The sequence below is a fragment of the Pyrgilauda ruficollis genome, unplaced genomic scaffold (assembly GCF_017590135.1).
Source record: "Pyrgilauda ruficollis isolate IOZ18807 unplaced genomic scaffold, ASM1759013v1 scaffold12, whole genome shotgun sequence".
Taxonomy (NCBI): domain Eukaryota; kingdom Metazoa; phylum Chordata; class Aves; order Passeriformes; family Passeridae; genus Pyrgilauda; species Pyrgilauda ruficollis.
In genome coordinates, this window is record NW_024510321.1 from 15,653,583 (window position 1) to 15,668,537 (window position 14,955).

Consider the following 14,955-nt stretch of genomic DNA (forward strand, 5'->3'; position numbering starts at 1 on the left):
TTTGCTAATCATAAGCTATAGGATACCTGATTATTCTAGCCTTTGTTTTTGGAAAGTAATACGTCATATTTGTTGGCTAGCTTAAGTGGGAGCCTTCTCTTGGAGTCTAAGGGTGGAATTTGAGCAGGACAGGATAAAACAGAATAATTCCAGTTGGAAGAGACCTAGAGGTTTGGTCTACTGTGACAAATGCTTTGAGCTGGATTAGACCAAAGGTCCTGTCTAGTATAAATTATACTAGGATTCTAAATGCTTTGAGAAATTTCTTGTATAACAAGTGAAGGCATGAATTCAAAGTTAAATGGGAATTTGCAATCACTCCTTGATAGAAAACTGAACTCTGCAATTGAGCCATTGGTTCAGCTAAAAGTAGACCTGCAGTCTGGTATGGAGTATGTGTATCTTCAGGGGTAGCTACTGGGAAGCAACGAATCCAGGCTATTTCCCTGTATTACTCTGTGCATCCCCTATATCATACCATCCAGTTCCTTGAGCCATATAGACAGTAATAATACATTACACAAATTTGTGCATGATTTCTTATCCCTTTTATCCCAAGGTAGTGAAGAACTGAGATGTTCCACACAGTACCCAAAGCCTGAACAGAAAATTGAATGAACACTTATTTGGCAGCAACTGTCATAGCAGCAACTTTCTGTAGGTTATCTTAATGGATTTATCACCCTGAACTAAGCCCTGACCATCTGTTCTATTCTCTCATTACAAACACAGGAAAAGCTAATTCATGATTGCATCATAAAAAAGTAAAATATAAATGATTTAAGAGTAGGGCATGCTTCACATTCTGATTAGGAAAATGACTCTCTTCCACAGAGTGACTTCCCTGATAACAGAGTTTGCTTTTTCCCAGCAAATGGGAATTACTGAGGAATGAGGTTTGCTGGAATGAGTTTTATTCCCATTCATTCATCTTAGATGTATTTTTAAATATGGGATTCATGTAAGTGAAGCTATGAATCTTCCTTTCCTTCTCTCTTAGGTGAGCCCCCCAAAGATTTATTTTTGTTGGAAAAACTAGCATTCTGTTCTCAAGGCATGAGCTGGTTTTCCATTTCATGAAAATGAAGTGCCTGGTGACAGTCTGGTCCAGCACACCTTGCTCCCACTGGAACAGCAGTTGGGGTTTCTTTTCCAGGACCTATCTGAGTAACTCTGAGCTGAGCAAAAACTTCTCCAGCTTCATGTGATATAAAATCTGGCCAGATCTGTGGGGACAACCTACTTATGTGGGAACCTTAGGTGAGGAGCTTTTTAAAAGACAGAGTGTACTGAGTCAGTGGTAAATGGTTTTGTCCATATCTGCCATGTAGGAAGAGGACAGAAAGGATCAGAGCAGGCTCTAGGTTTCACATGAACCTCTTGTTTCTACACCATACTGCCATTCATCTAGCAAGAAAAAATTCTGATAGGCCAGGTGTTGCTAGCCCATTTGTTAGTGAATTGCTTTAATTTCTGAGTGCCAAGCAAAGATACCTCCCCAGCACACCTGATTTCCAGCAGTGTTTCAGTATCAAAACTGAGCATGGACCTGACTGAAATCTGTGCTACTCTCTACTACTGAATTTCTGTGGTCAGCAAATACACAGCAAGTGGCAGTAATGCACTGAATCAGTGGCAGCCCCTGGATGAGGCACTGGAACAGCTTCCCCTGAGAAGCTGTGGATGTCCCATGCTTAGAAATGTTCAAGGTCAGGTTGGATGGTGCTTGGGACAGCTTGGTCTAGTGTCCCTGTCCACTGTGGGGATTGGAATGAAATTATCTTTAGGAGCCCTCCCAATTCAAACCATTCTGGGATTCTGTGACTCCCATCCCTCCTCTATCCCATGATAATAAATGCTACAGAGTAATCCCTGTGTAAATAACTCCAGATTTCTGACCAGAGGTTTTGCTCAGAAGAAGGCACCCCGAGCACTGGACCAGTGTGATCCTTGGCACATGGAACCCTGCATCCTGAGCTCAGCCTGCATTTCACATTATTTGTGTTTTAGACCTGTACCACATGTCACACAGTCATGCAGGGAACTTACTAAGACCCAACATTAAATTTGGCCTAGTGCTGCAAAGTCCAAGTCCCTGTCAGTTCCTGATACTGTCTTGTCATTGGGAGTTCCTGAAGAAATTTGGTACCTGAATAGCCCAGTATTGGGGCTTACAATCCCTGACTTTTTTTTGCACATATTAATGCCTAGGAGCCAACCTTTAGTCACTAGTTCTCTCTTTGGTAATGCAGCTCCCATTAATAGCAGGTGAATATTGGATTAAACCCACTTACATTAGAAGTCTGCAGAAAAAAACAGTGTAATGAAAAGAAACTGGCACTCACAGCATGTGATTCTTCTGTATGATCTACCACAGATAAACTGTGTCTTAAGAGTGCCCATTTGTCAGAGAATTCTCCAGCTTTGGAAATTAGGTATCATTACCAAGATCTGTTATATCTTGGGACACTGAGCAGATCTCCAGTCTTTCATAATATGTTCCCTAATGCCAATTAAAACTAATGATTTGACATTTTGAAAAGCCTTTTGACTCTTTAATATCTTTTTGACACCTGGCCTTTAAGGAATCTTCTTTCAGACTATGTCACTAAAAGCACCTTGTTCAGAGAAGCTCATACTAAAAAGGAATTTAAAACATGCTATGGTGTGGGGGTTTTTGTTCAAGTCCTTCTTATAACTACGAAGAACTGCTGATCTGTAGAAAAAGGTGCACTGATTTTGAATGGGATAGAGTTAATTTACTTCACAGTACTGGTATGGGGCTGTGTTTTGGTTTTGTGCTGGAGACGTTGATGACATGGGGATGTGTTTGTTACTGCTGAGCAGCTCTTACACAGCACTAAGGCCATTTCTGCTCCTTACTCCACCTGCAAGTGGGCTGGGGTTGCATAAGAACCTGTGAGGGGACAGAGCCAGGATGCTGACCCCAAGTAACCAGAGGCATATTCCATAGCACACAGCATCATGTTCCATATATAAAACAGGGGGGAGATGAAGAAAGGGGGAGGACATTCAGAGGGATGTCCTTTATGGTGTTGGTGGAGGTCCACTCCCTGTAGGTGTTTAGAAAAGACTGGGCATGGTACTTAGAACCACGGTCTACCTGACTTGGTGGTGTCTGGTTGGAGGTTGGACTCAGAGATCTCAGAGGTCTGTTCCAACCCAATTGCTTCTGCGATTCTGCGATTCTGTTTGTTTTTCTTACCACATCACTGTTAACACATGATGGAGCCCTGTTCTCCTGGGGATGGCTGAATACTTGCCTGGCCATGGGAAGTAGTGAGTAAATTCCCAGTGTTGCTTTGCTTTATGTGCAGCTTTTGCTTTACCTATTAAACTGAATTTTCTGATTCTCTCCCCCCACTTACAGGAGGAGGAGTGCATGAGAGACTGTGTGGGGCTGATGGCTGATGTTAAACCACAATAGGATGTAGATGAGAAAACACAAGAGATGAGTATCAGACACAGGAAGACAATCTAGGGATGTCTACTGGAAACAGTAAAAGAAAGCAACAAAAAAGTGGAGAACAGCAAGACTGCAAGCTGTGGGAGCAGCAGGCACTGAGGTCTCTTGTTGGGTGGTTAGCTCAACCTTTCTTGCAACAAAGGAATGAAGTGACTTTGGAGCAGTTTCTGCTTCACAAGAACTTGGCAGCATGTTTTTACAGCAAACTTGCACAACACTGGCACCACAAAAAGGGAAGATGTTACCCACTGTGGAGCCTAGGGAGAGTTTTGTTACTTTTATGCAGCATAGATGAGGGAGTGAAAACCAGCGGCGAATAGCTCTTGCTGAAGATCTTTTTTTTTGTCTCTTATTCTAAAATAAGCAAAGAGTTCCTGCAGAGCCCAAGTATTTGGTCTGCTGGAAGACAGAGTCTGCTGTGCTCACTTGCAAGGTAGGACCAACATAAGGGGAGCTGGTTGTGGACAGCATTTGAGTAGGTGGGTGTAACCTGGGCAAAGGGCTGAATGAGTAACAGGATCTGCTGCCTGCTCTGATATGATTTTCTTCTCATCTTACTGTATTTCCCCCAACATCTATCCAACTTCAAGTAAGAACTTGCTTCAATTATGCTTTGTACAAGGTTTCCATAGATGGTGTCTTAGCATATCAGTGAAACATCAATGAGGTGTTAGAACTAGCTGGTTCATTACCATGCAAATAAGCTCACTCTTCATGAAAGAAAAGCTTTTACTAGCTCATTGTATCTCCAATACTCCAATTTCTTCCATGTCCTACAAATAACATTTTTATAGGTCAAAGACACATATGTGTGTATATATGTGTATGTCTCTCCCCCGCTGTGTTTTGCTCATTCCTGTCCATGCTCTACCTGTACATGAATTCTAAATTCTGCCTGGGTGACACTGGACAAGGAAGGCCAGATAAAGTTATTCCACTATTTCTGATATCTTTCAGTGTCAGAGACAGTGTTTGTATAATAGAAAAATAATAAGCTCATTAAGAGGGCTAAAGAGCTGTTAATTTATCTGCAAAGATCTGCTGTAGTAGCAGTTCTGGTGAACTGTCCCACGTCCCACTACACAGTTGTATTGCAAAGGCCACAGCCAGTGCTAGAGCAGAGAGAGCCCTTTGGTTGTTTCCCTCTGTGCTATTTGGGAGGAGGTACAGCTGCCTGGGAGGAGAGGAGGTACAGTGCCACAGCTGTAGAGTTAGAGGATTTGTGTATTGGATGTGCCAGTGGGTGATTGTAGAGGCGTATCTGTGCTATGTGTTTTCATCTCTGTGTAAATGTGTTATTAAATCCCTAGACACACAGAAATCCCCTCAGCTGTGAAGTGCTGAACCTAGCAGAGTACTCTGGAAATGCAGAAATGTATTTGAACCATGCTCTTTACCTTCTCTATACTGACCATTGGGAGATAGGTTACTTTCAAGGATAGACTCCTGGCTTGAGTCTGTCTCTCCATTCTTATTCTTTCTTCTTCTACTTTGTTGCAATGTGTTTGGGCTTTTAATTATATGGGGATTTTTTTTTTCAGTCTTCTGAAGAAAAATAGGTAATGCCAAAGAGTTGTCGGGAGGAAGACCTTTGTACAAACCAGCAAGGGTGCTATGAGTAAAATAAATGTTTTAGTGCACGTTTCTATTGTAACTAAGTTGACATGCTGGCCAGTAAATGTCTACTGTCTCTGCAGTTTCCATTCTGACACTCTGTGTCAATAATGAGCTGCATTTACAGAGAAATGAATCATGTAGTAGAAGAGGTGCAGATCCATGCAAAGAAGCTGTACATGAAATAATATGTCACCATTCAAAGCCCATGTTTACTAATAAAAGACTTGTTTTCCCCTGAAGACAAGTTTAGTGAGAAAGTAACAGAAGAAAGTTCCTCTTGCATCTGAAAATAAATATGTATTTTGTTCTGAGAGCTCTGGATTCTTCTCAGGACCCAGAGTTAATCAGCAACAGAGATTTCCTGGAGGAAGAGTTCATTTCAATTTCTACACGCATGGAGTGCAGTTTGAGGGATTGATGTGAAGCCAATGCTCTAGTTCAGCAGTGGGTAATCAGAAACCGTTTGAAATGTCCCAAATCTATAAATTACACTGTAGTTGTTCCCTGCTAGCATAAAGATAAAGCAAGTTAACCTCAGTGTTCCTACTGCTCAGAATGGAGGGCAATAGAAGAGAAGCATGGAAGAGCTGGTACTGCTGCTGCCAGCAATCCGTGCTGCCTCGGCGCCTGCTGGGGGTAGCAGAGTCCACTTCTGCAGCGAGGTGATTACCAGAAGCACCCCTCAGAAACAGGTCTCAGCCAAAACCTTGTCTGCAGCTCCTGGAATTGCTCCCTTAGCCACAATGGTCCCAGACACACAGAACAAGCAAAAGCAGAGGTTTGTAGGGCCAAAGCATTAGACTCTCTCATACCAAAATTTCTACTGGAACTTGCAATCCCATTGATACCACCATCACTTTGATCTGCTGCTTTACTGACTCACATTCATCAGACAGGTAGGAATCATACCTGACCTTTTATTAACACAGTCCAGATTTGTATTTCTTGATATGCAGATGTGCTATATATTAAGCATTGTGCTTTTCAATGCCAAATCAAAACTAAAATTCTTTTTAATGAGTAGTGGGGGCAGTGGGGTGTGTATGTGTGTGCATGTGTGGTGTGTCACTTGCAGATGCCTTGGAAGAGACCATGCAGGAAGCTGAGCAGTGCACTTCATCATTTCTGCACAGTCAATACTAAGCTGGGCAGTTCCCATGAACAGGAGGAAAGAGTCTTCATGCCAGCTTCTCTCAGAAGCACAGACACCACAGTGAGGATGACTTGGGGGTGCCTTGTTCAAATCAGGATCTTCAGTCCCCATCACTGTCCTGGGATAACCATCTACATGCCCTCTCTTTCAAGAAGCTGAGCACATCTCACTTGGTTTTCGTTCTGCACAGCTGCTGGCCATAAGGCCCATTTCTGTGTCATTGCCTGGTGGTTACAGCTCTGGAGGAATGAACTTTGTCTCAGTTCTTACCTTTGCTTAAGAAAGCTTTTCACCTTGCAGGAGAGCACCTAATTATGAGTATTTTGTTCTAGGTAGGGTACAGTTTCTACATTTTACAGTAGATATTTACATGTCTAGGCAGTAAAATATAAGAACATTTCTGGAAGTGGGTACTGGAGACCCAGCCTATTTTTTTCCAAAGGAAAAGCCTAATTGCTACTCCCAAATATTAAATTGAAGAGGTTGCTCAACTTTTCTGTTTCTGTAGTCTATTAATGCTGCATTCTTTTCTGCATGACAGCAGATCTTTAAAAAGGGATGCAGAGTGCTTAGTGGCCAGAACAGATCCTGCAATGAGGTAGCTGCAGACTGTTTTGTTTGTGCTTAGGAAGGCATCAAGCCTGACTCCTTCTGTGTGACTGATCTGCCCAGTGAACTATTATGTAAAAGGAAATACGAGCCCTTCCCCATCTGCTCCTTAAATGAAGGTAGGCAATCAATTCCCTCAGGCACAGCCCGCGCCAAATGGTGTGTGCTGGGCATGTCCTGGGAATATTCACCCAGCTGAGCCCTGTAGAAATGTTTAAACATTTTGTTTTCTGATTCAGTTCTGGAATGAGTGTGAGCTGAGCTGCTCTTATCAAGGGTGGGGGGATTCTTCACCAGGCCATGGACACAATTACAGGTGTCTGAGTAACATAAAATAAAAAAGTGTGGCATTTATTGACGTACTTGACAAATAAAGTGCAGTTTTCTAAGTAACCATTTTAGATTGAAGTGTTTATATTCTACCTAGATCTTAATTCTGACATCCAAGTGCATTACAATTTTGAAGTGACAGAATTCAGACAGTACAAATTCAAAACTGTGAAAGACATGAAACATTTTTGGATCCTACATTTCTGGATCATCAAATTCTGCATTATACAATGAAGGGTATAGTACTTGGTTTTATTTATTTAGATAATTATTTTATGCAAAGTGAGCTTATATGTCTAGAAATTTCCCAATTTTTATTTTGAGAAACTGCATTTTCTCTGTTTTTTTCCTTATTGATTTTTATTAGAAACAACAGAAATTGCTTTCTTTTCAAGACCTCCTCAAACACAGTAAGTCATACTTTAACATTACGGTTCCAATACAAAATAATGACATTCCAATGTAAGAAAACGATACAAAATGATAGCTAGCAGGAAATTAATTCTTATTTTACTTCAATTTACTGGACTTTCAAAGTTGTGGGTTTCTATACCCAATCATACCTGTCAGTGAGAGCATATGACCTTCCATCAGTCTCCTACCTGCTACATAGCAATGATAAGAAACACATCCTCACCCTTCTCTTAGTTCTGCCAGCACATCCTGCATTTTGTTTCCAGATTTCTTTTTCATTCTGATGTCTAGAGGACTGCTGAACATAAGGTTAAAAAAAATGAGCATGAGGCCATATAAGCAAATTTACAACATAAATTTAGATAAAATGTTCCCCTAAGGGCTACCAGGAAATCATGCTGCACGTCAGAGGAGGAAGGAGAGGGAGTGGTGGGATCATGCTCATGAGCAGTAATGAATACAACAGATACAAAACTCCTCCTCAACCAAAGCAGTTAAGGCAAGGGACTGTGCTTACACAAACTTAAAAAAGCTAAAAGAACACAGACCCCAAATTTTTTAATCACATTTTTGGTAGGCAGGAAGTAAATGCCTTGTTGTAGGTGTTCTGGTCTTCTGAAATTCAGTTCTGTTAGGCCTGCACTGGTCTAACTGCTGTACAGTACATTCTCTCAGTTTTCCACAGTAAACTCAGTTGATAGTGGTGCTCTCTGAAATACTCCAGTACATTCCTGACAGTTTCACCAGGAAGTGTTTACCAGAGTGTTCTAGTCAGTATTTTACCTCTTTTAAAAGCACCGCCACTCTTCAGCAGCACCACGTTACCTAAGGCTGCAAGAAATACAAATTCCCTGTCTAAAACTGCTGCCTTCTCAGAGTCCATTTTATCTTCAAGTCAAAAATAAAGAACTTAAACAGATCACAAGCACTAACTTATCAATCAGCTGTCTTTCCTGTGTCAGGAAAAACAGTATATACTTTCATCCAGAGTATCCTATTATCTGTAAATATTAACTCTGCCAAGTTCTAAGAAATATAAATGGGATTTTTTTTCTACAGAGGCTGAAAGTATACTGTTATTGTAGTTCTAGTTCTCAGTTCTTTGGTTATTTCACACAAAAATTGTCCAGTTGTTTTTAGGTGTCTTGTCATTTCATCAGATGTCACATTTATTTACTTTATGGACATGAAATTCCTCTAAGTATGCATGGGATTTGAAGGAAAATTAAAAAAAAAAATAGGATATGCTGTACTGGAATTTAACCTATTTAATAAACACTCTAATGGTAGCATACACTAAATATTATTGATTACCCAATTTTAATCTGTAGTTTTGCAATTTAGTCTTAAAATACTACCAAAAAATTAACAAAATTTCTAAGCACTGAAGCTAGATATCAAAACCACATTTAATTAAACCTTTAAGACAACATACCAGATACACTTCTTTTTGACAGCTACCCCTCATGTTTCATAATACAGCACTGCAAACATATTTAAAATATTTATTTTGGTGATATTCATCAAGATTATTAAATAAATTTGTACTGATCAGCCTTTGCACTTCCTTGTTTTAGCAAACAGCCTGGTTCAAACATTAGATCTACAATATACTCTTGAGGAGGAAGCAGAAGCCCTTTGGAAGAGTATTCAACCAATTTAACTTCATTCCAAGCTCTGTTATACTTGCCACGAACTAAACTACAGCCAATGCCAATTCTGTCTGCTATCACCTAAAAAAGAAAGAAAATGCAGTTAATTGCAGTTAATTCATGTAGCTTCTGTGATATACAGCAAGGCCCAGTGATGCTTAAAAAACAAAACACCTGAAAGGCCTAGTGCTTTCTTGAAACAGACTTTATAAATTTCTCAAGTGTTCCAAACTTCAAACCTTTAGTTTTGCGTAGAAAGTGTAGGCTTTTAAACCTTATTTCTCACATATCCTAAGCACAACATGAAAAACATTAATTTTAACTCTTTTCAAACACTGATATGGTTATCAGCCAGTCCTTCAGATCTCAAATGAAGTGCAACACCCACAGTACCCAGCAATGTTTTTTGTCTACTTGGAAGACTTACTTCTGAATAACATTTTGAAGTATATTCAAGCAATGAGGTGTAGGCACACTGCACACATAGAGCTAGTATGAAATATTAAGTGTAAAAATGTAACATTTTTATCAGCATAAGTTTAGGACTGTTGCTTCACTCTGAAGCACACTCCTTGCTTTTCAGCCCTGGAAATGTGGGAAGCAATGAAATGTGAGGCAAGTGTCTGCTAGATGAAACACCTGCCTTTCCTCTGGGCTGCACTATCACAGACAGACCTATAATGGTTTCCAGCTACCAAACTGCTTTTTCAACACACATCTGCTGGAGTGAAATCCTGGAATCCATCTTCAAATGAAGAAAGAACAAATAAAACTTCCCAGTTTCTTCTAAGAAACTAGAACATAGAAGCTGTTATATACTATCACAGAATACTGGATAGATACCAAATTAAAAATTGTCTCAACAAGTTTACATTTGCAGCATGGAAAAAGAAGGAAGCTGCATAATTCAATATTTTGCAGTTTACAGAAAATGTAAAATGTTTTGACTCCAAATCAAATACTTTGGCTTTTTGCCATTTATCAAGTATTCTGCTGATATCACTTAAGACAATTTAATGACAACAAGAATGTTTACAGAAAAAAGCGATGCTGGCTTTCATTCACTGGGAAATCAACTTTGCTGTCGAAAAATTATGAAACTGTATACAAAAGATTTTACATGAATATAAATAATGTATTATACTGATGCAAATGTACTTTAGTTTAGATTATCCATTTAACAACAATATGTTATGTTGCAAAATAAATGATAATGTACCTTGAAAAGCAAAGCTCTGTGATAGAACGTCCCTCTTTTGATTTTCCCGATAGGCACAATGTTGCTTTTCAGTTCAAATTCTATTTCACTCATGTTAAGTTCCCAGCAGAAGTTATGCAGTTCCTCTCGTTCAACAGTGCCACCCATCTTGTCTGCAACAAACCTGTTACAAATGCATACAGGGATCAATTGCATTTATAATTCCTCTAGTATTTATTGCAAAAATGTAGCACAATAAAATGTATACAAGCAAGAAGTGAATGACCTTTAAGACTGTAATACTTTTTCTACTTTTGCTTAATTAATTTTTTGCTAATTCAGTAATTGGTATTTTAAGTATGCTTACTGATAAATACAGATAACCATAACTCAGGTCATTCGTATTTGTCACAGACCTAAACCAAGGTGCAAAAGCAGAGATTCTGGAGAGCTGTAGTATAGACACAAAGTCCTTAGAAAAAAGTCATCAATAACAGTGTAATTACTGAGGAAGTAATTACAGAAGCTGATGGTCATGTTTACAGGTAACAGATTAGGTGAGTTACATATCACAGTCTCCAGACCTATAATTTGTTTGAAATAGTAATAAAGGCACGAGAATATGTATGACAAAAATAAAGCCATAGGTAATGATCCCAACATAGAAAAGCAGCTGTATTCATTGAAGGCTCTTATCTTCTACATGTTTTTTCTTATACTGAAGCCAATATTTTGGAGGTGAGCGGTATTTATCCATTTAACAAATGGCTCAGAAATAGGAACAGATCAGAACTCACTGTTAGTGCAAGATCTGCCAAAAGCATGTCTTTTGGGGGACTGTGCACACACAGGACCAAGCCCTGGTTTGTGAGTCTCCCCATACACACAAACCCCTTCATCTCTCCTGTGCAAGGTCACTGTATGTATAAAGACCTTTGTTCCCCTCAGTGTTTCAGCCACAGAGACAAGGGTTATTGAGGTCTCTCACTCTGGACAAGACGTTACAGAGCTGACATGAAAATCACAAGCCATTGCTTCAGCCAGGGAGCTGAAATCTGCATCCCCTCCTCTGCAGAAGCAGTGAACGTGTTCCTCTGCCCAGCACAAGCAAGGCAACCTCTGAGGCCTCACTTTTCAAAATTTAGAGTTGAGGAAGCATTGGTTGCAATAGCATGGGCACAGCCAAGCGTGTCAGACAGGGTATCTTGAAGCTGGGAATTACTGGGTGAAGCTAAGTGTGGGGCTCGAGGCAGCCCCTTGTGCTGTGTGTGCCCATGAGCAGCCCTCATTAAAGAGGGCAATGCTGCCCCAGCCAGCTGCTCACCACCACACAAAGGTGTGCTGTGTTTGTTCCAAAGGAGACATCCAGCATTACTGATGTGCCTCATCTAGCCTGACCTCCTCCCCAGCGAGCACAAGGGGAACTCCAGCCAGGCTGCCGAGGGATGCTGCAGCTGCCTTCTCCCCCACTCCCTATTCAACACATGCTATTCAGGCAGGCGCCTGCAATGGAACACAGGCAGAAAAATCCCCACACATTAACATTCTACTTAAATTTCCCATGATTGTTTCACTGGGTTTTGTGTCTGCAAGTATTTCACTGGTGTGTTAGAAGAGCAGATTTATAAGAAAATTTTATGGATTCCACCTTGAGGAAGGCAGTATGATTTATACACAGCTGGATAGTTAAGGATGAATATCTGTCCTGTCAAATTCTGCAATCAATGGAAAATTCATTCCTCATATCACATTAGATGACTTCATTAAAATGAGAGTTAGTAAAAGTAACAAATTTTGTGAAAGTAAGTGGGATCTGATGCCAAACTCTCCAGATTCAGGAGGCAGGCTGGAAACTGCTAAGGCATAAAGGTTAAACTGTGGAGAAGATGAAAACAGACACACTGCTTGGAGGTGACAGTGCCCAGGCTGAGCAGTCAGTGTAACCAATGAATCACACATTGATACCAACAGTCTGTACATGTACTATTGCAATATTCTGGCACTATTAAATCGTCAGGATATTAATTACAAGAGCACTTAAAAGCTATGTTAGAAAACCTGTATAATGCTTTTGGCCCTACAGAGAACAAAATACAACAGAGTTGCTATCCCAAGGGGTTCCAAAACCAAGTAGGCAGGAAAGATGGTAGGAGAAAGAACAGATGTGATACACGTAACTTGCAACCATCTTGACTGTTAGGTTTGGGTTCTAATCATGTTTTTAGGCTTTGCAAAACCTGGAACTCTGGGGCTTCTTGATTATGTAGATACTATATGCAGCTGATGTGTTCACTGGAAAGAATCAGTACAGATGTACAAATGTGAAAAATAACCTGAAATTGTCTATGAGAATATTTTTTTAAATGAGAAATTGATACTCTTTTGTTGCAAGTGATACTTAATTTTAAAATAAATTAATTGAAACAAAATTAGAAACAAGAAGCTTAAAATCTAAATATGTCAGTATTCTGGGCCAAAGCTGGTTTGGATTCCACTTAAGCACGGGAAAATAACTATTTTGAAAAAGTTGACTTTAGATAAGAAAACAGTTATTTTAACAATTCAGCTTATGGAAATACGATTTGGTACTCACTGTGCAAGAGCCACAACCTGTTCCTGGGTAGTAGTCAGTGGTAGAATTGTTTTGGAAGCATCATTAATGTAATCCATTAAAATGAAGTCAGGTGGTGGTAGCCAAGGGGAATTTTCTAGCTTTATCTCCTCTGGGACTGTAGATGTAACTTCTTTTGGTTTTTCCTCCTCTTTTTTCCCTTTCCCTTTTCTTACATAGGAAAAAAAAAATTATACACTTATCTAGAATACTGTATTCTCTAAAGAGCAAATTCAAACACATTAGTTCTCTAACAGGACATTTAGACAAATTGACTAGGGAGAGGTGGAAGGTAGGAGATATCTTTTCTCTTGATAACAAATACCCAAAATCTACAAAGCTGTTGAGAACACTTGTGGAACATGCCCACAGCAGGTGGCTGGGAACAAATGCCGCTAGCTCCATATTAACATTGTTGTCAATTCTCATTTTATTTTTACTTAATGGCTCTGATATGCCTTTCCTAGGTATGGATTATATAGAGGAGGAGACACTTACCTACTTTATACATAAAGGGCATATTTTTAGTTATGGTTTAGTTTTGTATGGATATGAACTAAAAACCACTAACTCCAATAAGTTTTTACTTGATAAAAATCTGGTCTTCAAATAAAGGAAAAAATGGTATCAAAAGAACAGCTGAAATCTTGGCAGGACATTCCAAAAGATAGCCTCTGTACTTGCAAGTTCAGGTACTTCAAGCATTATGCAAACTACAGCATGGCTTGTCAGAGAAAGATTTTACAACAAGTCTGTATTTCTGCTGACTCTTTTTCTTTGCACATGCTTCCCATTTTCCTAAATCTTGGGACCTGAAAAATAACTGTGATCCTAAACAGGCATCTTAAGCACCCAGCAGAAGTATAAATGAAATTACTGTTCTGCTTAAATTAAATACTGTGCATTTCACAAGTTATGCAGCAACTATAAAATCATTATCTTACCAGAGATTTTACTAAGGTCTATACAGTCAGACAATTTAGGATCTTTCATTTGTGGGAACACATGAAATTAGTGTTTTGTAAGCATTGTGTCTTTTTTCAGTGTAGATCCTGAAAATTTTTACTGTGAAATACAACAAAACTTCTTTCTTTTGTTTAACAGTTCTGGCTCATTTTTTAAAATCTGTAATACTTCTGGTGATCTTGGAAGAAAAAAGAAAAAAAAAAGAAATAAAGGACCTCTAGAGTACATGGCTCTAAGACACACTATCATTATTGCATGCTCTTCAAATTATTCTTAAAATTTATACTATGAATAGCACTCTTAAGATGGAAGGCACTGAACAAAGCAAAAGGGCATACATCATTATCAGTAGTTGAATTCAAGCAATTTGTCTTCAGAATACTTTGCAAACTTTTCTTTAACCTATTGAGATTTACCATATTCACAAAGAGCCCTTTAAATAGGTGTCACAAAGCACATTATTTTAGAAGGATAACCAATTAAGATTTAATCTTAAAATTATAGAAAATTCACCACCCTCTTAAATAAACTGTTCTGGTTATTAATTACACTTATACTTGGAAAAAAGCAGACAAACAGTTTTCTTTATCTAATTTGACTCTAACTAACTACAGCCAGAGAACCTTATAATGCTGGATTAAATACCTATCTACTTATTAATTTATCCATTTATACATTATGATTAAAAATACTGTGTTTAAAAAATCCTGAATTATTTCAAACTCTCTGGTGTCCAGTTTAGGAGGTTTTCAAGAGAACACCATTTACAAATGCTGTAATTCTTTTTTCTCTGCCATTTTCCCTTTTTCCCCTTCTTCCCTTCTATCCTTCCACTACTTTCTTTTCTCTATGAGAAATGCACCATTAAATCACAGTGCTATAGGAGAATTAGTTTCCTATTCCTATCTATTCAAATGA

At 39.1% G+C, this 14,955-nt stretch overlaps 1 protein-coding gene across 1 annotated transcript in view; it reads right to left on the reverse strand.

Annotated features, from left to right (window-relative positions):
• Positions 1–9,142: 9,142 nt before the first annotated feature.
• The window catches only part of ARMC3 (armadillo repeat containing 3), a 50,407-nt gene continuing 44,594 nt past the window's right edge, over positions 9,143–14,955 (reverse strand). Inside the window, exons 15-17 of the mRNA XM_041488591.1 lie at positions 13,054–13,242; positions 10,482–10,644; positions 9,143–9,343 (exon numbers count right to left, since the gene is read on the reverse strand). Coding sequence (XP_041344525.1) covers positions 9,143–9,343; positions 10,482–10,644; positions 13,054–13,242 — 553 coding nt within the window. The remainder of the gene's footprint in view (positions 9,344–10,481; positions 10,645–13,053; positions 13,243–14,955) is intronic.